The sequence below is a fragment of the Rhinopithecus bieti genome, unplaced genomic scaffold (genome assembly GCF_001698545.2).
Source record: "Rhinopithecus bieti isolate Rb0 unplaced genomic scaffold, ASM169854v2 scaffold_42219, whole genome shotgun sequence".
NCBI lineage: Eukaryota > Metazoa > Chordata > Mammalia > Primates > Cercopithecidae > Rhinopithecus > Rhinopithecus bieti.
In genome coordinates, this window is record NW_016817843.1 from 1,434,294 (window position 1) to 1,457,209 (window position 22,916).

General features: G+C 41.1%; 1 protein-coding gene across 2 annotated transcripts in view; it reads left to right on the top strand.

Moving 5' to 3' along the window:
* TMEM87B (transmembrane protein 87B) overlaps positions 1-22,916 on the top strand; it is a 68,755-nt gene that overhangs the window by 16,614 nt on the left and 29,225 nt on the right. For both annotated transcript variants that reach the window (XM_017856216.1, XM_017856215.1), the window contains exons 5-11: positions 6,317-6,367; positions 8,586-8,676; positions 12,147-12,208; positions 12,737-12,920; positions 16,679-16,778; positions 20,290-20,383; positions 22,340-22,413. In XM_017856216.1, the coding sequence (XP_017711705.1) occupies positions 6,317-6,367; positions 8,586-8,676; positions 12,147-12,208; positions 12,737-12,920; positions 16,679-16,778; positions 20,290-20,383; positions 22,340-22,413 (656 nt within the window). The remainder of the gene's footprint in view (positions 1-6,316; positions 6,368-8,585; positions 8,677-12,146; positions 12,209-12,736; positions 12,921-16,678; positions 16,779-20,289; positions 20,384-22,339; positions 22,414-22,916) is intronic.

The following is a 22,916-nucleotide window of genomic DNA, read 5'->3' on the forward strand; positions in this document are numbered from 1 at the left end:
AAAAAAAAAAAAAAAAAAAACCCCAGCAGTCAGCCGTGGGTAGTGAGATTATGGGGCGTTTAAATTTATTTTTTGTTCTTTTGTAAATTCTGAAGTAAAAATGTCTTCAGTAAAAGTTTTAAAGGAGTTCTCTTTAAAATGTGTTGAAATATAATAAACACAGAAAAGTACACATCAGTGTACCCCTCAATGAATTTTTAAAAGGACGGGTGCGGTGGCTGATGCCCATAATCTCAGCATTTTGGGAGGCCGAGGCGGGTGGATCATGAGGTCAGGAGATTGAGAGCATCCTGGCTAACACAGTGAAACTTTGTCTGTACTAAAAATACAAAAAATTAGCCAGGTGTGGTGTCGGGCGCCTGTAGTCCCAGCTACTTAGTAGTTTGAGACAGGAGAATGGTGTGAACCCGGGAGGCGGAGCTTGCAATGAGCAGAGATCGCGCCGCTGTACTCCAGCCTGGGCGACAGAGCGAGACTATGTCTCAAAAAAATGAACAAGCAACGAAAAACTGAGCACAACCATGTAGACCCTGATGAATTGTAGAACATTTTAGCACCTAGAACTCTCTTTTAGTTCCTAACACTTTCCCTGCCAGTGGCAACATTATCCTCATTAAGGAGTAAGTTTTATTTTTTAACTTTTATTTTCAGGGGTGCATGTGCGGGTTTGTTATATCATAAACTCATGTCACAGGAATTTGTTGTACATATTTACGTGACCTAGGTACTAAATTTAGTACCCAATAGTTATTTTTTCTGCTCCTCTACCTCCTCCCAACCTTCACCCTTAAGTAGGCCCCTCTTTGTGTCTGTTGTTCCCCTCTTTGTGTATGCTGTTCCCCCACTCTGTATCTGCTGTTCCCCTCTTTGTGTCCGCTGTTCCCCTCTTTGTGTCCGTTTTCTCATCATTTAGCTCCCCCTTGCAAGTGAGAATATGCGGTATTTGGTTTTCTGTTCCTGTGTTTGCTAAGGAAAATGTCTTCCAGCTCCATCCATGTCCCTGCAAAGGACATGATCTCCTTTTTTATGTCTGCATATTATTCCATGATGTATTATCTACCACATTTTGTTTATCCAGTCTACCATTGATGGGAATTTAGGTTGATTCCATATCTTTGGCAATGTGAATGGTGCTGCAGTGAACATATGTGTGCATGTGTCTTTATGACAGAACGGTTTATATTCCTTTGGGTATATACCCAGTAGTGGGATTGCTGTGTCAAGTGGTAGTTCTGTTTTCAGCTCTTTGAGGAATTGCCACACTGCTTTCCACAGTGGTTGAACCAATTTGTACTCCCACCAGCAGTGTATAAGCATTCCCTTTTCTCCACAACCTTGCCAGCATCTGTTATTTTTTGACTTTTTAATAATAGCCATTCTGACTGGTGTGAGATGGTATCTCATTGTGGTTTTGATTTGCATTTCTCTGATGATCAGTGATATTGAACTTTTAAAAATATGCTCGTTGGCCGTATGTATGTCTTCCTTTGAAAAGTGTCTGGTCATGTCCTTTGCCCACTTAAAAATTTTTTTTTGTTTTTTTTCTTGTAAATTTGTTTAAGTTCCTTATAGACGCCGGATATTAGACCTTTGTCAGATGCATAGCTTGCAAATATTTTCTCCCATTCCGTAGGTTGTCTTTTTACTCTGTTGATAGTTTCTTTTGCTGTGCGGAAACTCTTTAGTTTAGTTAGATCCTATTTGTCAATTTTTGCTTTTGTTGCGATTGCTTTTGGCAACTTTGTCATGAAATCGTCACCTGTTCCTATGTCCAGAATGGTATTGTCTAGGTTGTCTTCCAGGGTTTTCATAGTTTTTAAGTTTTACATTTAACTCTTTAATCCATCTTGAGCTGATTTTTGTGTATGATGTAAGCATAGGGTCCAGTTTCAATCTTCTGCATATGGCTAGCCAGTTATTCTAGCACCATTTATTGAATAGGGAGTCTTTTCCCCATTGTTTTGTTTTTGTCAACTTTATTAAAGACCAAATTATTATAGGTGTGCACCCATATTTCCAGGCTCTCTATTCTGTTCCACTGGTCTGTGTGTCTGTCTGTTTTTTTTTTTTACCAGTACCATGCTGTTTTGGTTACTATAGCCCTGTGGTATAGTTTGAAGTCAGGTAGTGTGATGCCTCCAGCTTTGTTCATTTTGGTTAGGATTGCCTTGGCTACTCAGGCTCTCTCTGGGTCCATATGAATTTTAAAATAGTATTTTTTAGTTTTGTGAAAAATGTCATTGGTAGCTTAATAGGAATAGCATTGAATCTGTAAACTGCTTTGGGCAGCAGAGCCATTTTAACAGTATTAATTCTTCATATCCATGAGCATGGAACATCTTTCTTGTTTTTGTTTTTTGAGACGGAGTCTCGCTCTGTCACCCAGGCTGGAGTGCAGTGGCGCAATCTCCACTCACTGCAACCTCTGCCTCCCGGGTTCACGCCATTCTTCTGTCTCAGCCTCCTGAGTAGCTGGGACTACAGGCACCCGCCACCACGCCCGGCTAATGTTTTGTTTTTTTTTTTTTAGTACAGACGGGGTTTCACTGTGCTAGCCAGGATGGTCTTGATGTCCTGACCTCATGATGCGCCTGCCTTGGCCTCCCAAAGTGCTGGGATTACATGCATGAGCCACCGCACCTGGCCGAACACGGAACATCTTTCCATTTGTTTGTGTCATCTCTGATTTCTTTGAGCAGTGTTTTCTCATTGTAGAGATCATTCACCTCCCTGGTTAGCTGTATTCCTATGGGATTGCACCGTCCTCCCGCCCCCTGCCCGGTCCCATCATCCAGGCTGGAGTGCAGTTGTGCATTGCAACCTGGCTCATTGCAACCTCTGCCTCCCAGGTTCAAGCAGTTCTCCTGCCTCAGCCTCCTGAGTAGCTACGATTACAGGCACCTGCCACCATGTCCAGCTAATTTTTGTATTTTTTTTTTTTTTAATAGAGGTGGGATTTCACCATGTTGGCCAGGCTGCTCTCAAACTCCTGACCTTAAGTGATACTCCCACCTTGGCCTCCCAAAGTGCTGGGATTACAGGAGTAAGCCACCATGCCCAGCCGCTAGTGATTTTTGTATGTTGATTTTGTATCCTGAAACTTTGCTGAAGTTGCTTATCAGCTCAAGGAGCTTTCAGGCAGAGAGTATGGGGTTTTCTAGATATATAATCATGTTGTCTGCAAACAGGGATAGTTTGACTGCCTCTCTTCCTATTTGGGTGCCCTTTATTTTTTTCTCTTACTTGATTGCTCTGGCCAGGACTTCCAATACCATGTTGAATAGGAGTGGTGAGAGAGGGCATCTTTGTCTTGTGCCTGATGTCAAGGGAAATGCTTCTAGCTTTTGCCCATTCAGTATGATGTTGGCTATGAGTTTGTCATAGATGGCTCTTATTATTTTGAGGTCTGTTCCCTCAATACCTAGTTTATTGAGAGTTTTTAACATGAAAGGATGTTGTATTTTATTGAAAGCCTTTTCTGTATCTATTGAGATGATCATGTGGTTTTGTCTTTAATTCTTTTGTGTAATAAATGGTGTTTATTGATTTGCATGTGTTGAACCTACCTTGCATCCCAGGGGTAAAGCCTGCTTGATCATGGTAGATTAACTTTTTGATGTGCTGCTGGATTTGGTTTGCTAGTATTTTGTTGAGGATTTTTGCATCAATGTTCATCAAAGATACTGGCCTGAAGCCTTCTTTTGTCATGTCTCTGCTATGTTTTGGTATCAGAATAATACTGGCCTTATAGAATGAGTTGGGGAGGAGTCTCTCCTCCTCAATTTTTTGAAATAGTTTCAGTAGGAATGGTACCAGCTCTTCTTTGTACTTCTAGTAGAATTTAGCTGTGAATCGATCTGGTCCTGGGCCTTTTTTTGGTGTAGGCTATTTCCATTTCAGAGTTTCTTATTGTCTGTTCAGGGAATCAGTTTCTTCCTGATTTAGTCTTGGGAGGGTGTATGTGTCCAGTAATTTATCCATTTATTCTAAATTTTATAGTTTGTGTGCATAGAGGTGTTGATAGTATTTTCTGATGGTTATTTGTATTTCTGTGGGGTTAGTGGTAACATTCCTTTTGTCATTTCTAATTAAGTTTATTGGATCCTCTGTCTTTTCTTCTTTATTAGCCTACCTGGCAGTCTATCTTATTAATTTTTTCAAGAAAACAGCTCCTGGATTCATTGATCTTTCAAATGGTTTTTCATGTCTCAGTCTCCTTTAGTTCAGTTCTGATTTTGGTTATTTCTTGTCTTCTGCTAGCTTTGAGGTTGGTTTGCTCTTGCTTCACTAGTTCTTTTAGTCGTGATGTTAGGTTGTTAATTAATTTGAGATCTTTATAACTCTTCTTTTTTTGTTTTTTTGAGACAGCGTCTCACTCTGTTGCCCAGGCTGGAGGGCAGTGGCGCGATATCGGCTCACTCTGCCTCCCAGGTTCAAGCAATTCTCCTGCCTCAGCCTCCTGAGTAGCTGGGATTACAGGCACCCACCACCACACCCAGCTAATTTTTGTATTTTTAGTAGACACGAGGTTTCGCCATGTTGGCCAGGCTGGTCTCGAACTCCTGACCTCAGGTGATCCACCTGCCTCAGCCTCCCAAAGTACTGGCATTACAGATGTGAGCCACCGTGCCCAGTCAAGATCTTTTTAACTTTTCAATGTGGGCGTTTAGTGCTATAAATTTCCCTCTTAACATTGTTTTAGCTATGTCCCAGAGATTCTGGTATGTTGTATCTTTGTTCTCATTAGTTTCAAAGAACTTCTTGATTTCTGCCTTAATTTCATTATTCACCCACAAGTCATTCAGGAGCAGGTTGTTTAATATCCATGCAATTGTATGGTTTTGAAATATTTTCTTAATCTTGATTTCCAATTTTATTGTTATGGTCTAAGAGAGTGGTTGGTATGATTTTGGTTCTTTTGCATTTTCTGAGCATTGTTTTATTTCTGATTGGCTGATTTTAGAGTATGTGCCATGCAGAGATGAGAAGAGTGTATATTCTGTTATTTTTGGGTGAAGAGTTCTGTAAATGTCTATCAACTCCATTTGATCCAGTGTTGAGTTCAGGTCCTGAATATCTTTGTTAATTTTATGCCTCAGTGATCTGTCTAATACTGTCAGATGGATGTTGAAGTCTGTCACTGTTATTGTGTGGGAGTGTAAGTCTCTTTAAACATCTCTAAGAACTTGCTTTATGAATCTGGGTACTCCTGTGTTGGGTGCGTATGTATTTAAGATAGTTAAGTCTTCTAGTTGAATTGAACCCTTTACCACTACATAATGCCCTTTGTCTTTTTTGATCTTTGTTGGTTTAATATCTGTTTTGTCTGAAATTAGGCCTGCAACCTCTGCTTTTTTTCTGTTTTCCATTTGCTTGGTAGATTTTTCTCCAACCCTTTATTTTGAGCCTTTGGGTGTCATTGCATGTAAGATGGGTCTCTTGAAGACGGCAAACCGTTGGGTCTTGCTTCTTTATCCAGCTTAATATTCTGTGCCTTTTAATTGAGGCTTTTAGCATTGATATTGTGGATTTGATCCTGTCATATCGTTAGCTGGTTATTATGCAGACTCATTTGTGTGGTTACTTTATAGTGGTAAAGTATAAAGTGGCTGGTAATGGTTTTTCCATATTTAGTGCTTCTTTCAGGAGCTCTTGTAAGGCAGGTCTGAATGAATTCCCTCAGCATTTGCTTGTCTAAAAAGTGTCTTATTTCCCCTTCACTTATGAAGCTTAGTTTGGCTGGACATAAAATTCTTGGTTGGAATTTCTTTTCTTTAAGAATGTTGAACATAGGCCTCCAATTCTCTTCTCCTTGTAGGGTTTCTGTGAAGAGGCTTGGTGTTAATCTGATGGGCTTTCCTTTGTGGGTGACCTGACCTTTCTTTCTAGGTGTCTTTAACATTTTTCTTCATTTTGACCTTGGAGAATCTGATGATTTATGTGTCTTGGGGATGATCTTCTTGTAAAGTGTCTTGTGGGGGTTCTTTGCATTTCCTGAATTTGAATGTTGGCCCCTCTGGCTAGGTTGAGGAAGTTGTTGTGGGTGATACACTGAAATAGGTTTTTCACCTTGCTTCCATTCTCCCATCTCTTTCAGGAGCATCAGTGAGTCATAGGTTCAGTCTCTTTATATAATAGGGGTAATTTTCAAAAGCAGAACTTTGTTACTTGTGTTTGGGATACAGTGAGATTTGTTTTTTGATGTTTAGCTTTTAATTTTTCATTTTTCTTCTAACATTTTTTTTTAATCATTAAAACAACTTTTCTCCATAGAAATGCAGCAGTATAAAATGGCATTATTTACTCTTTTTTCCAGAATAAAGAACTAATAAATACCAGAAATGTTTCACACCAGGAAAGATCAACGGTAAGCAGTTTGATTTGTCTTTAAATCAGATATACATAAGTTATTGTAAGACTGAAAAAAGTTGCTAATGGATAAACACTTAGACAGTGATATATAGTAGGGTTATTAGAATTGTGGAAGGAAAAGGAAATATTATTTAAAACCATATGTTTTCAGGCCAGGTGCAGTGGCTCCTGCTTGCAATCCCAGCACTTTTGGAGGCTGAGGCAGGTAGGTTGCTTAAGGCCAGGAGTTTGAGACTAGCCTGGCCAACATGGCAAAGCCTCATCTCTACTAAAAATATAACAGTTAGCCAGGCATGGTGGTACATGCCTGTAATCCCAGCTACTTGGGAGGCTGAGGCATGAGAGTCACTTGAACCTGGGAGGTGGAGGTTGCAGCGAGCTGAAATTGCACCACTAAACTTCAGCCTGGGTGACAGAGCAAGACTCTCTCAAAAAAAAATTTTCTTATATGTGTCTTTATGAATTTTGTATATACTGTTTCTATCTTTGTCTAAAAATATTCTTAAAGCAATTTAAGATGAGTTTCTATGCAGCCTTTCTTTTCTTTAAAAAATGAAATTCTCCCTCTAAATGTGCAAGACAGCATAGCAATGGGCTGTGCTTGTCATTAAGGATTTAATGAAATAGAAACCATGAATGTAGCATGTGGGAGGGAAATTTTGGCATTTTGGGGAATTATTAAAAGTCAGAAGACTGAGTAAGAGGTCGAAAGGGTTGGGAGTTATGTGTAGGGACTGAAAGCAGGGTTGGGAGAGCTTAATGTTTGCTTTTATACTGTGACTCTTCATGCTTTCTCTTCAGCCATCTTTAAGAAGTCTGATCATGGAAAGGCACTTGTTCTGCAATGGCCAGGACAAACTTTGTACAAAATCTGTCATATGATGAGAAGTAGGAAATGAAAGAAATGGATAGGAAATATTCAGGAAAGTGGAGTATAAAAAGTGTGGTCCAGTTATGGGAGGGCATTGGAGAATTTACAAGCATTACAGTGGGAAGTTTTATTCCTTAGTGGAATTGCAAGTAACATAGTGCCTTAAGAAATTTGAATCATTTAGCTTATGTACTTAATCTGAGTCATTTCTGACAATGTTATCTAACTTCCTCTTCCCCCATTCAATTTAAAAACCACACATTAGGCGGGACACATTAGGCGGGGTGTGGTGGCGGGTGCCTGGAATCCCAGCTACGCGGAGGCTGAGGCACAAGAATTGCTTGAACCCAGGAGGCTGAGGTTGCAGTGAGCCAAGATTGCACCACTGCACTCCAGCCTGGGCGACAGAGCGAGACTCCATCTCAATAAATAAATTAATAAAAACCACACATTTAAATAAAATAAAATGTTTGATAATATTAGGATAAAATATAAGAAGAGTAATAGTAGAAAGGAAAGGTTGTTTTTGAGACATAGTCTCGCTCTGTCACCTAGTCTGGTGTGCAGTGGTATGATCTCAGCTCACTGCAATCTCCACTTCCCGGGTTCAAGCAATTCTTCTGCCTCAGCCTCCTAAGTAGCTGGGACTATAGGTGCCTACCACCACACCTGGCTAATTTTTGTATTTTTAGTAGAGACAGGGTTTTGCCACGTTCGCCAGGCTGGTTTCAAACTCCTGTGCTCAAGTGATCCACCCGCCTCGGCCTCCCAAAGTGCTGGGATTACAGGCGTGAGTCACCCTGCTCAGCCCTAGAAAAAGTTTTTTATTGATAATATTAAACAATATATAGAATAGTAATATTAGAGGGAACCTGTAAAAATATAAAAGATAGAAAACATTGAAGAATGAGAAAAGCTTCTTTCCTCCTTTACCTTTTAAGGTCTGGGAGGATGGTGTCTAAAAAATAAGAGAAATAGCTATCCTTCCACTGCCTGCCATTCCTTTTCTGTTTTATTTGTGTGTGTGTGTGTGTGTGTGTGTGTGTGTGTGTGTGTGTGTGTTTAAAAGAAACCCAATACGGCCGGGTGCGGTGGCTCACACCAGTAATCCCAGCACTTTCGGAGGCCAAAGCAGGAGGATCACATGAGGTCAGGAGTTTGAGACCAGCCTGGGCAACATGGTAAGACCCCCAATCTTGAAAAAAAAAAAAAAGAAAAAAAGAAAAAAATTTTAAAAGTAACCCAATTCAATTATTTTAAAATATGGCAAACAGTAGTTCAGCTATATTACATAGCAATTTGTTAAAAATAACCTGAAGAAATTTTTTAACCTCTATTTCAGGATGTGGTAGCCAGAACACAAAAAGATGGGTTTCATATCTTTATTGTTTCCATTAAAACGGAGAATACAGATGCAAGCTGGAATTTAAACGGTATAGTTAAACTGTGTGCATGTTTACTATCTGCATTTTCTGTATTTTGTATTTTTGTCACTGACCTGAGTCAACATTCTCTGTTTCAAATACATCATTCAAAAATGAATTTCTGTTAATTATACATTTATCATACATTTATCTGTTAAGTATACATTTAGATACTTAAAATGTAACATTAAGCTCTCTTAATGATACTGTTTATTTTTTAATAGATTGAAAATTTTACCGTGTTAAGATACATTTTAAAATTTCAAACAAACTTCGTAGTGGGATATAAAATTCCCCATTCTTTCAGATTAAAAAAATGTTTTAACATGTAGAAATGTGTAGGCAACATTTTAGCTGTATTTGAAGTAGGTTATGTTCTCTGTTTCTTGAAAATGGCCACCATCAGGGATTTAAGATTTTTATTATTTGACAAATTTTATTTTAAAGGATCTGTCTGTAGCCCAGGAGTAGAAGCAGCATATCTGCCAGCATGTGGCTTCTATGGTCTGTGAGGCACCCCCACCACTGTAAGTTAGACCCTCTGTGCCTTGTTAAGCTGTGGTTCCTTAGTGCCACAAAAGTAGACTTGCAATAAGCAGTTTTCAAGAGAATGAATGTTTTCATGTATTCTAGCATCACGTTGGCTGATGTTTTCTGTAGTGGGTGTCTGCTGGGCCATCAGCATGTGAGGGCCCTGGGGATTCGATACTGTTCTGATTCAGCCAGTCAGCAGCCAGAAACCAATCAGGTGAGGTAGGCATTGCTGCAGAGGAGGCACGGTCTGGTGTACTGCATGGTCCTTGGAGGGAAGCTGGCAAGGTGGCTGCTCTGGAAGAGTATGAGGTAAGGCTTCCTTCCGGAGATGGCATCATGAGCCAGACTGTGCCACTTAGAGGGAGCAGGGACCCTGATGCCATTCTGTCACCTATCTGTCTTAGTCTGTTTGTGCTGCTGTAATAGAATGCTTGACACTGGGTAATTTATAAAGAACAGAAATTTATTTCCCCACAGTTCTGGAGGCTGGGATGTCTAAGACTAAGGTGTCAGCAAGTTTGGTGTCTGGTTAGGGCCCCGGTGTCTGCTTCCAAGATGGCACCTTAAACGATGTGTTCTCACATGGCAGAAAGGATGGAAGAGCAGGAAGCACAACAGGGGACAACCAGTCTGCCCTCACAGGGTGGAGGCAGAAGAGCAAAGAAAGGCCTAAGCTAGTTCCCTCCAGGCCTTTTGTAAGGCATTAGTCTATTGATGAGAACATAGCCCTCATGACTTAATCACTTCCCAAAAGGCCTCACTTCCTAATACCACCGCAGTGGGTGTGAAGCTTTAATGAATTTTTGAGGACATTCAGACCATAGAACTAGCCTTGTGCCTGCTTCTTTCCCAAGCATTGTGTAAAACCCTGACACCAGCGGGCAGTTTCGAGTCCCTGCTAATTAGTAACTGGAGCTGTTGCTGAGCCCTGCATGTTTTGCACTGTACTTGGCACTTAGTTTATTATTGCTGTCTCAGACAAAAATCAACCTAGATTTGTGAGTTTGGTAATTTATTCCAAGTTGTGACAAGGAAGATAAGGTCCCAGTGAGATCAGTGAATTAGCAAGGGGGCCAGTCTGAATTCTTGCTTGGTAGCTGGGACTACTGTGCTCTTGTATGTGATCAGATTTGGTGCAGGTTTTTACAATAGTGTGTATACAAATAAAGGTATCTCTTTTTTTCTTTTTTTTTTTTTGTAAATTGACAATTACAATGATATAAATGTATGGGGTACAAAGTGATGTTATAATCTATAAATACAGTGTGGAATAATTAAATCAAACTAGTTAACATATTCATCACCCCAAATGCTTAACATTTTTTGTGGTGAGAACATTTGAAATGTACTCTTAGCAATTTTGAAACATACAGTACTCTATTAACTATTCACCATGCGGTACAGTGGAACTCAAAAAAAAAGAAAAAACTTACTCCTCTTGTCTGAGATTTTTTTTTATCCTTGGACCGTCATCTACCCATGCCTCCTACCCCCCAGCCTCTGTACCCACCATTCTGCTCTTGTTTTATGAGTTTGATTGCTTTAGATTCCACATATAAGTGAAAATGTGCAGTATTTGTCTTTCTGTGCCTGACTCATTTCACTCAGCACGATGTTTTCCAGTTCCATCCATGTTGTTGCAAATGACAGAATTTTCTTCTTTTTAAAGACTGAATAGTATTTCATTGTGTATGTATAGACATTTTCTTCATCCAGTCATCTGTTGATGGACACTTACATTGATTCCATAACTTTGCTGTTGTTCATACTGCTGCAGTGAACATGCAGGTGCAGACAGCTTTTTGACAAACTGATTTTAGATCTTTTGTATAAATAGTAAAATGGGATTACTGGACTATATGGTAATTCTGTTTTTATTTTCTGAGAACCTTCCATACTGTTTTTTATAATGGCTGTACTAATTGACATTTTCACCAACAGTGTACAAAGCATCCCTTTTCTCCACATCTTCATCAGCACTTACTGTCTTTCATCTTTTTGATAAAAGCCATTCTGACAGGTGTGAAATGATATTAGGGTTTTAATTTGCATTTCTCTAATGACTAGTGATGTTGAGCATTTTTCATATATTAATATCTGTTGCTCATTGATATGTATTATTTTGAGAAGTGTCTATTTAGGTCCCTTGCCTTTTTTTTTTTTTTTTTTTTTTTGTTTGCTTGAGGCAAGACTCACTCCTGTTGCCTCAGCCTGGAAGTAGCAGTGGCGTGATCTCAGCTCACTGCAACCTCCACCTCCCCGGTTGCAAGTGATTCCCTCAGCTTCTCAAGTAGCTGTGATTATAGGTGCATGCCAGCACACCTGGCTAATTTTTCTGTTTTTAGTTGAGACGGAGTTTCACCGTGTTGGTCAGGCTGGTCTCCATCTCCTGACCTCAAGTGATCCGCCCACCTTGGCCTCCCAAAGTGCTGGGATTACAGGCGTGAGCTGTCATGCCTGGCCCCTTGCCCATTCTTTTAACTGAGTTTTTTTGTTTTCTTGCTATTGAGTTGTTTGAGTTTATGTATTTTGGATATTAACTCCTTCTTGGATATATGGCTTGCAAATTTTATCTCCCAGTCTTAAGTTGTCTGTGTCTACTGTTGTTTCCTTTGCTGCAAAGAAGCTTTTTATATTGATGTAATCCCATTTGTCTATTTTTGCTTTTGTTGCCTGTGCTTTTGGGATCAAATCCAAAAAATCATTGCTCAGACCGGTGTTGTGTAGTGTTTTCCCTATGTTTTCTTCTGGCAGTTTTAGAGTTTCTGGTCTTACAGTGAAGGTATCTTGGTAAGGTTACATAATCAGACAATTACTAATTGTCCAATACCATGTATGTGCTACATTTGCTAGTGTGGTTTGTTATTCTTGGAGCCTTCTGGGAAATGAACTTGCATTTAAAGATTTAAGACTGACAATTAACTCTCTCTTCTTCTCTATCCCAGTTTCTCTTTCTATGATTGGGCCTCATGGATATATCTCTGCATCAGATTGGCCCCTAATGATTGTGAGTATTTCTCATCATCTTTTCGTTTTTAAAAAATGAATTTTAGGCCGGGCGCAGTGGCTCAAGCCTGTAATCCCAGCACTTTGGGAGGCCGAGACGGGTGGATCACGAGGTCAGCAGATGGAGACCATCCTGGTCTACACGGTGAAACCCCGTCTCTACTAAAAAATACAAAAAACTAGCCGGGCGAGATGGTGGGCGCCTGTAGTCCCAGCTACTCGGGAGGCTGAGGCAGGAGAATGGTGGGAGTCCGGGAGGCGGAGCTTGCAGTGAGCCGAGATCGCGCCACTGCACTCCAGCCTGGGCGACAGAGCGAGACTCCGTCTCAAAAAAAAAAAAAAAAAAAAAAAAATTTTATACCCTAAGAGCTTTGTGGTAGTAATTCCTCAGTAGTTAATGCTTTGACATATCTTCTCTTTCTGGTTCCAGAGTGACTGGAAAATGAAGGATTGGATACTTGAATGTAGAAGTGCCAGCTTCCAAATGATCAAAAGGCTTAACTGACTAAAATTGCTTCTCTTCCTGCAGTTTTACATGGTGATGTGTATTGTTTATATATTATATGGCATACTCTGGCTGATGTGGTCTGCCTGTTATTGGAAAGACATATTAAGAATCCAGTTCTGGATTGCAGCTGTTATTTTCCTGGGAATGCTTGAAAAAGCAGTTTTTTATAGTGAATACCAAAACATCAGCAACACTGGACTGTCAAGTAAGTTTTTTGACTGTCTGTAAATACAGTATGATCTAAGAATTCCCCAGCATTTATGAGCAGAGTGGTGGGAGGCCCCCCTCTGAACAGTGGTTTAGAAACAGGCATATTATAGATGAAGAGAAGGAAAGCCAAGAAAAGAATGTCAGAGTAGGCCTCTCTGATCTGGCTGAGCATGTGTCTTCTCTTTGTTATGTTTTCCTTCTTGCTAACTTTCCCCTCACTTTCCTCCTGGGAAAAATAAAAGTCCCATTTCCTAAGGTTTAGCTTGGATTAAAACAGCACAAAGTTCTAGACAGGGAGACTTCAGGTGCTGTCAATCCTTTTAACATATTTCTCCTTCCCCCCACATCTTCTTCTCCTTCAAAAAAGAAAAGAAAGGAAGTTGGCCACAGGGAGTAAAATCAGGGGTGCCGGAATGGATGGTGCCTGCAGCCTCCTTGTGCTCTCCCCACCTAGTTATTCCCGCAGAGATCTTCGTATGACCAGTGGAGGCACCATCACAGTTTACAGAGTGGAGTATGTGAAGCAGGGAGGCCGTACAGCTGGGCATCCTCAGATGTGTGCCCCAGACTTCTAGAAAGTAGATTTCAGGCCAGAGAAGTAGAGATACAATTCTCCCACTGAACCCTTGGAAAGAGAGTGCTCAAAGGGGTTGAAGGTGCTCAAGAGTGTACTTCGGAGTGACCAGTTACAAATGGTCTTGATGCAGATTTGCAAAGGGCATGATTTTGTCTGTGATTGATTGACTGATTGATTGACAAGGTCTTGATCTGTTGCCCGGACTGGAGTGCATGGGTACAATTTTGGCTCACTGCAGCCTTGACCTCCAGGCCCAAGTGATATGCCCACCTCAGCCTCTGGAGTAGCTGGCACTATGTATCTGTTACTTATTTTAAAATACTCTAGAGAAAAAAAAATGAATTGGACTATAGATGAAACAAATTTGCCATAATATTGCTAATTATTGAAGCTGCATGATGGGTACATGGGAAATCATTATATTGCTTTCTCTCTTTTGGAGAATATTTGAAATTTCCCCAAATAAAAAGTTTAAAAGGACATGTACCAAAGAACAAAGAAAGGACAAACATCCAGGATGCATATTAGAGATATCGCTACTCTGTAAGAAGTTTTTTATGGTGTGTGTGCGTGCATGCGTGCATGTGTGCATGCTCTAAACCAGATGATGAAGGAAGGGTAGGTCTGCTGCTTAGAATTGAAGCATTCCTCAATGTGGAGAAGGCAGTTCTGATGCTTTGCTGTCAGTGGTGGTGATCTCTTGTTTGGTGAGGGTAAAGGGTGGCATGCACTTTAGTATGGAGCAGCGAAAACCTGAGATTCATGAAGAGATGAGAGACCATCTGCCATCCTCAGGGAATCTAGGCTGTCCAAGATGGCACTGGAGGGCTTGGAAGAGATACCCAGACCGCTGTCAGGGTCTTTGAGGAGTCCTGTCCAATAGGAGAGGTGAGCAGGAACTGAGGTCCTTTCTGATTTTCCCAGGTGGGAATTCTGGGACAGGGGCTTTCTTGCCCAACATTGATCTTGAAGCATCAAATTTAGAAAAATCATTAGAAGGATGAGAAGCATTGATTGTTAGGACCTGACATGGGTACATTAAGAGTAGATCATGTCAAACTAATTTTTTTGTTTTGGGATGCTAGATTGACAGGAGGATGTAGTAAACTTAGTATAGCTGACTTCTTCAAGGCATTTGACAAGGCCTCTTGTGACTTCTTTTGGACAAGATGAGCTGAAAACTGGTGGTGGAGCCATTATCTAAAGAGTTCATGGAAATAATCACTGGTCAATCTAGACCTGTGCTGTTTTTTGTGGTAGCCACAAGCCACATCTGGGTACTTAAGTAAAATTAAATTAAATTAAAAATTAAGTTCCTCAGTTATTCTAGCTGCATCTCAAGTGCTCAGTAAGTACAGGTGACAAGTGACTGCTGTACTGGACAGCACAGAGGTAGACCACTTCCATTATTGCAAAAGGGTCTGTGGGACAGCACTGGTGTGGAGCAATGGTTCTCATCCCTGGTTTTGCATCAGCATCACTTGAAGAACTTTAAAATGGTACCAGTGCCAGAGATGCTGATTAGGGCAGATCTAGGAATTGGGGCTGTGTAGAGGCCTCCAGGTGATTCTAATATGCATCTAGGATTGAGAACCATTGAGCTAGAAGGCTTTGAATGGTGTTTCTCTCAGATTTTAGACCTTGTTGCTGGTTTATTCTTGTTGCGAATCTGTTGGTTTGTTCAGCTAACATTTGTTGTGTGACTATGTAGACAGCATTCTCTTAAATTTTGTGGATGATGTGAGGCTGGCCAGGGTCGTAAATACTTAAGAGGCATAGAGAATCATTTTAGATAGACCTTTTTCACTTGAAGATACATGATGAGAGGCAAGAGAGTTGACATGATGAATAGAAAGGTGAAATTTAATGGGTAAGATCTTGAACTTAGGTTTAGAGTACAGCTTGCAAAAATACCAATGGAAAAGTTTTAAAAGGAATTTAAAAATTGAAACTGATGAAAAGCAAACTCAACATAGGCAATTATAGGGTGATTGCCTCCCAGAAGCTCCCACAACCTTAGATTGCAGCAGGAGCCTGGAAGGAGTTGAGAATCTTGCTGTACAGGTCACACTGTACCAGAAAGGTTGTAGTCACATTACCTCAGGAGTATCGACAGCCTATGGAGGGATTGACAGCACACTCATGCCTCAACATTTGTGATCATAAACCCCTTCTTCACATTCTGCACTCTTTTGCAGAGCTCATCCATTGTTTTCCTCCTGAAGCTTTCTCTCCCGTGGAGCTCTCTATCCTGAGCTACAGACATAGTTTACCAATCCCTCTTTTGTTCCTTTGTTTATTGTTGTTGACTTCCCACTGCCCTTAACATCGAGTCCGGACTCCATGACAGGGGCTCCAAATTGCACGACTGGTCCCTGCCTTTATGACCAGCCTCTTTTCTTGACATCTACCGTTACACTGTCTGCCGCAGGCATAATGAACTTACTTCTTGCAACATAGTTTGCTTTTCCTCTTTTCTTCTCTATGCCTTTGCACGTGCCGTGTTCTTTGCTTTGTCATCCCCCACCCCCCAAAACTTAACTCCTACTTAGCCTTCAAGTTCTGATTTAGATGTCACTTTTCTGAGTTTTCGGGACCCAATTCTAGCTCCCCCAGGTGTGGATTAGACTGGCATTCTTCCAAGTCTGGAGGGATGCTGTGTTACCTCTAGCTCTTACCACACTGAGTTCTATTTACTTAGCCTAATCGGAGTACAAGCTCCATGAAGGCAAGGATCAAGATGTCTTTTTCACTATTATAGCCACACAGTAGGAGCATATCAGATACATTTTAAATGAATACATGAGGAGGAGATCCTGGAGAAAAGAAAACTCTAGAGGACGTTATGGTTTTTAAATACTTACGGGACAAGAAGAGAGAGAGTTCTGTAAAGAACAAGAACAGAGGGAAGCTCAGGGAGACAGCGTTGAGGCTGATAGAAGAAAGCCGTGCCCAGTGGAGCTGATTAGATAGAAAGGGAGTGAATTCTTTAGGAGAGTGTGAATCCCTCACTGAAGTTTTCAAGCATCAGTTGGATTCGATAACTTTTAAATCAAATGTGGCTGATTAGTCTGAAGTCCGAATGTAGTTATACCCAGGACATGTTGTTGAGGATTGTGGTTGGCAGGCTTCCAGATGTACACGAAGTGAATTATTTTATTGTTTTTCTTCCTCAGCCCAAGGCTTATTGATATTTGCAGAGCTGATTTCTGCGATGAAGAGGACGCTGGCTCGCCTGCTCGTGATCATCGTGAGCCTGGGCTATGGCATTGTGAAGTAAGTACGGGAGTATGGAGAGGTGCTGGGTCCCAGCCCAGTGATACAGTCCGTCTACGTTATGACCTTTGTGAAAATGGAACTTCTAAGTATTGTAGTACAAATCCCTTCGGGAAAAATCTACAAGAACACATTTTTAAAAGATTTCCACATACTTGCTATTTTATGTTATCTTCCAATAAAGACCCTGAATTTGTATTTCGATAACTTTATATAGTTAGATGAATAAATAATCAACTTTAAGGATAATGGAAAATCTGAAGTGACTCAAACCATTTTCCAACCCTTTTCTGTATTTTAGACGGTACCATTAAGTTTTATGGTCCTATTTGAGTGTTGAAAGAGAGTGGATTAAACACTGAGTCAGCAAAACTTCTGACTGAAACCTCTCTGTCCCCCGAGGACCCTCTCTGGCGGGTCTTTTCCTCCTCTCACCTGTGACTCACTGGACATAACTATGGGAGAACTTGATTTCTATCCTTGTTGCATTTTTCAGACCTTTCTTCCTGCTTCTTTCCTAAAACCCTGATTCCCAGAAGCTCACTCTTCAGGCTGGATCACCAGCTGCATCTTACTGTGGTTACTGTGAGCTTCCAGACCCTCCCTCATCCCTCAGGTCTGTGGGCACCAGCTTCACAGGTGTCGTCCTCAGCATTTCATCTGTCAGAAGGCCCTGGGGTCTCAGGAGCCATGTGGATGACACTTTAAGTAACATGCTCTCACCTCCCCACCTCTCCTGCTCTTGTTTGTCACCACGTTTCAGCTACTGATTCCCAGTATCATTTTCTAGACTTTATTATATGTATAACTGCACCCTCTTCAAAATCTGAGTTTTAAGCAATTCACTTTTCAACTGTCACCTTCTCTGTTTCCTGTTACTTTCTCTAACATGTCAGCTTCAGTCTGTTTTGACTGTACTTTGGCCTCCAGCCTTTTGACCCTGGCACCTTCCGTTGTCCCTCCACGTCTTATGTCGTTACCTTCTTCCTTTTGCTTGGATTCCCTGGTCCAGTAGGACACTGACACCCAAAGACCCCTTTCTCTTTGTCAGCCTTCTTGAGAAAACCCTAGCCTTGCTAAGTCCAGCTTTCCTTCTGCCTCAGGCTCCCACCTGAGAGGGGACTTTGCCCAAAAAGAGCCCTGGACCACACTGAGGGGGCCCACTTGCCATTCGTGACCATAAACTTCATGTGTGCCCTCAGTGCTGCTGGCAGTTGTACTAAATCCCCTTGCCACTATTTTCTCACTCTCCTGTCTGCGGAAGACCATTTTACCCCTTCTCTCTCAGGCTCTACCCTCCTGTCAGCTGACCTTAGGTTTTTTTCACTGAGGAAGTAGAAGCCATCAGAGGGGACTTCCACTGCATCTGTGCCCCCAGCCCTTGTCATTTCCCTCACATCTGGACTGCATCTACCACTTTCCTCTTCTGGATAGCCACGGGCCGCCCCTGCCTTTGTGCCCACTCAACTGTGAGGGAAACTGTCCTAGTGCTCTGTTTTGTTTTTTCTTGCATCATCAGCTTTCCTCTCTGGTGGGTCACCCCCATCAGCATCTCGTTATTTCTACCATTTTTTTAAAGTGAAGCCCTCCCTCCACCCAACATGGCCCTCTCCTCCGCTTCTGCCTCATTCACCTTTCCCCTGTGCGGCATAACTTCTCACATGAGTAGTCTGTACCTCAGCCTCCCCAGTATTGCTCTATTGAGACTGCTCTCGTCAAGGCCACCATGACCTTCCCCTGCCGTATCACATGGCCCTGCTCAGCCCTCGTCCAGCTGTCCCGTGAGCAGCTTTAGTTAAGGAGTGCCAGCTTTGCCTGGTTTCCGGGAGCTCATCTTCCATCCTCTCACATCACTGGCTACTCCTCCCCAGCCTCCTCTGCTGCACCCTCCTGTGTTCCTGAGCTGCGGCCCTCGGGTGCCCAGGCTCAGGCCTCTGCTCTGTGACTCGCACCCCTAGGCTCTCCTCCTGTGTGTGTGCCCATTTGCTTGTGAGCTGGGAGTTGGGGAGTTAGCAGGATTTTAGCCTGGAAGCCTTTATCCCCCTGAACTTTTACTGGAGATTCTTCCTCAAACGCTTTTGTGTTCTTAGTACAGTGTAAGAAATGAAGGCCTTTTGTTGAGGAATCTTGCAGTACCTTTCACAGCTCTGGTTATGAACATCAGATACCAACAGGTGCAGTGTTGTTACTGTGAAAGGAATAGAAGATTAAATGAATGAGTATAGACACAAACCCTTTTTAAATGAATCCCTTCACTGTTAGCTTGCTTGGCTCAATTCATAAAGTGAGAGCAGTAACAGTTCTGGTTATTTGGAGGTTCTGGTTGGTTGATTATAATGAATCAGAATTTAGATTGCTTAGATTAGGTAAGTAGTCTTAATTAAATATGAGCTATGACCATTAATTTATTTTTTTACTTATATTTTGTTTTGAAATGACTGTCTTAAATATTTTTCTTAAACCAGTTTTTTTCTTCTAATTACTCTGAGGGGGGGTTTTGAGCAGCCTAAAATGTATGTGCAATAAATTCTGATTTGCAAATATCATGAAATTATTCTATTTTAAATTATTAATTGCAAAAGCCACCATCTTTGTATTTTCCCAACTCATTTATATTTTGAAAGAGCCAAAAATGTATTTTAAAATTTTTTTTTTGTTTTTTGGAGACAAAGTCTCACTCTGTCGCTCAGGCTGGAGTGCAGTGGTGTGATCTTGGCTCACTGCAACCTCTGCCTCCCAAGTTCAAGCGATTCTTGTGCCTCAGCCGAGTAGCTGGCACTACAGGCAGGAGCCACCACCCCTGGCTAATTTTTTGTATTTTTTAGTAGAGACGGGGTTTCACCATGTTGGCCAGTTTGGTCACAAACTCCTGAGCTCAAGTGATCTGTGTACCTTGGCCTCCCAAGGTGCTAGGATTATAGGCATGAGCCACTGCGCCTGGCCCAAAAATGGTATTTTAACTCTTTCAGTTTAAGGAATGAAAATTAAATTCTGTTAGCACTCCTGTTCTGGTTGAGGGCTGGTGATCAGAAAGGAGGTCATGGAGTTCCGTCTCCTCATGTCCTGCTCTTTCTCTGCCCAAGTCATGAGACAAGTGAATTATCTCTGAAAAGACAGACCTCAGGAAGAATTAAGTTAGACTCTCTGCCAGTGGCACTTAGAAGTTGGCATTTACCTTCCTAGATTTCATCAAACCTACTCTTCCATTCTACAGAAACAGTACCTGAATTATATTCATTCCATTGCTTGAATTTCAGCAGCAAAATCCTCTGGCACCTTTGTGGCCTGCAAATATTGCTTCACAGGCATCAGTATAGCTTCAGGTCCTAGAGAAAGAGACCCTTTGTTCCTGGCCCTGTTTCCTAAAACAGAGTACCTCAGAGCTGGGAACAGAGTGATGTGATTAGATAGTGACTTCCTGGTATTGGAAATGGTGCCGGTTTCTGTATTCAGGTACATTTTACTCACCCATGCTTTTTCTTCTTTCTCTGTTTCATCTTCCTGATTCCAGGCCTCGTTTGGGAACAGTCATGCACCGGGTGATCGGACTGGGGCTTCTCTACTTGATCTTTGCAGCTGTTGAAGGCGTGATGAGAGTCATTGGGGTAAAAACTACATAATTCTACCACCCATTTTTGTTATTGCTGTGAAATGTGGTCTTACTTTGTATCTCCTGAGATGAATTTTAGATAGAAACTTGTGAAAAGGCATAATATGAAGTTTTCTTCTATGGAGTGTTTCCCTTTTAAAATACTTCCTGAAAGGCAAAGGCTAGCCAGAGTGCTTCTTGAAATGATATGACTGATTGCGAAGGCACCGCTTGATATCATCCCAGGTATCAGTCCCATCCCAGAAATGTTCATGGTTATTCTTCATAGAGAACATTTGTCTTTGTCATTATGCAGCTGGTATACCTTTATGTCATTCTTCACCCTGGATTTTAAAATGTATCCAGTGAACAGAAAGTTAATTACACCCTTCAGGTATACATATAGTACATTTCATCACTCTTTTAAGTCTCATTTGTTTATTCATTTTTTCTGACTCTTGGGGACTAGCTATTTTGAGGATTCAGTAGACCCCGCCATTTAAAGAGCCAAGAGGAAGTGATGTTCAAGGGGAAGATGAGCCTGGATGTGGGCAGCAGCACTTTATTCTCTAGAGATGTGTCAGTATTTATGTCTGCAAAGACCCCTAGATTTCTAGCTTTAGTTTTTTTACTTTTATTTTGTGTGGTTTTTTGTTTGGTTGTCTGGTTGGTTGGTTGGTTGGTTGGTTGGTTTTGGAGACAGGGTTTGCTCTGTTGCCCAGGCTGGGGTGCAGTGGTGCAGTGGCATGATCATGGCTCACTGCAGCCTCCAGCTCCTAGGCTTAAGCAATCCTCCCACCTCAGCCTCCTGAGTAGCTGGGACTACAGGTGCAGGCCACCACACCCAGCTAATTTTTGTGTTTTTTGTAGAGACAGGGTCTCACTATGTTGCCCAAGCTGGTCTTGAGTTCCTGGCTGGCCTCAAGTGATCCTCTTACCTCAGCCTCCCAAAGTATTGGGATTATAGATGTGAGTTACCATGCATGGTTGCTTCAGTTTTTTGAATAAATGATTGAGGACTGAGTGAATAAGAAGCTTATTATGTCTTACCTAATCCAAAGACCTTTGTCATTTTACCTAAAATATCTTTTGGATTAGCTGTATAAAGCAGATCATAAATATTTATCCAGTAATGCTAAAAAGCCCCATTCTTCTCCCTGTTGTCTTTGATACACCTGTATTCAGTGTTAGATGCTCTTTTAGTCTTTGAGTATATTTATTTTCACCTTTGTATAATCATGAAGAACTCTGCATTCATATAATAATAATAATAAATAAATATTTGCCAGAAAGAAATAAAAAAGATAAATATCCCACATGTAAATACACTATATATATTGTATTCCTTTAAAATTGTACGTAGCTTGGTGGCACACGCCTGTAATCCTAGCTACTTAGGAGGCTGAAGCAGGAGAATGGCTTGAACCTGGGAGGCAGAGGTTGCAGTGAGCTGAGATAGCGCCATTGCACTCCAGCCTGGGCGACAAGTACAAAACTCTGTCTCAAAAAAAAAAAAAGTTTACATAGCCAGCACTTGAGATAGTGACTTTTAAATGTGACTAGTCAGAGTAAATGTCTAACACGGATCCCCCCTTCACGTTTTTTGTGCCCCTTCACAACACGGTCAGAAAAGATCAGGAGTTCATTTCATTAATGACCCTGGCTGTCGGTTTGGTATGGAGGAGAGAGATTGAAATGGCTGGTGTTAGTGAGGTTGGGGACATGATGCTTTTTATTTGCCATTACGTAATACTGTTTTATGTTGCTATCATCACATAAATTAGCAATTGTTGCTGTCAAAAAACAGGTCATTTCCATGTGCTTAAACACAATCCTCTTAGGACATTCAATCTTTTATGTGGCTTTGTAAATCGATGAGATAAGCTAAATTATTCTTCTTCATCAAATGATAATTGCTATAGTGCAATGAAACTGTTACATTCAGGTTTCTTCCCCTATTTTTATCTTTCAGGGTTCTAACCATTTAGCTGTTGTTCTTGATGACATTATTTTAGCAGTTATTGACTCCATTTTTGTGTGGTTCATATCCTTTACTGTGTCCTTCAAAATAGTTTGTTGTATCATTAAAATCAGATTACATGTAATTTGTAATAACGATAGAAAGAAATACAGTTATGCATTTTTGTTACCTTAATACGAGGGTTCACTTGAAGGCAAAAAAGTAGCAACTCCCCAAACAAGGAATATCTTTATTTTTTCCATACAGTTTAGCATACAGTTAGTGCTTATTCTCAGTACATGCCCCATACTGACGAGGCATAGGTGAAAAAGATGTCCCCAAATTTAAGGAATTCACAGTCTTGTAGGGGAGACAGATACGTAACTAGCATCAATATAGCAGTAGTAGTTGCCATCTTAGAGAGGTGCTATGCCAACAGGGGAGGAGAGAAGTTAATGCTGGCATAAAAATCAGGAAAGACTTAAAAGAGATGGCAGCATTTAAATTGAGACTGGGAAGACAAGTAGGGGTTTACAATTAATAAGAAGGTAATTAGGGAAGAGGTATTCTAGGAAGAATGGAGGGGAGC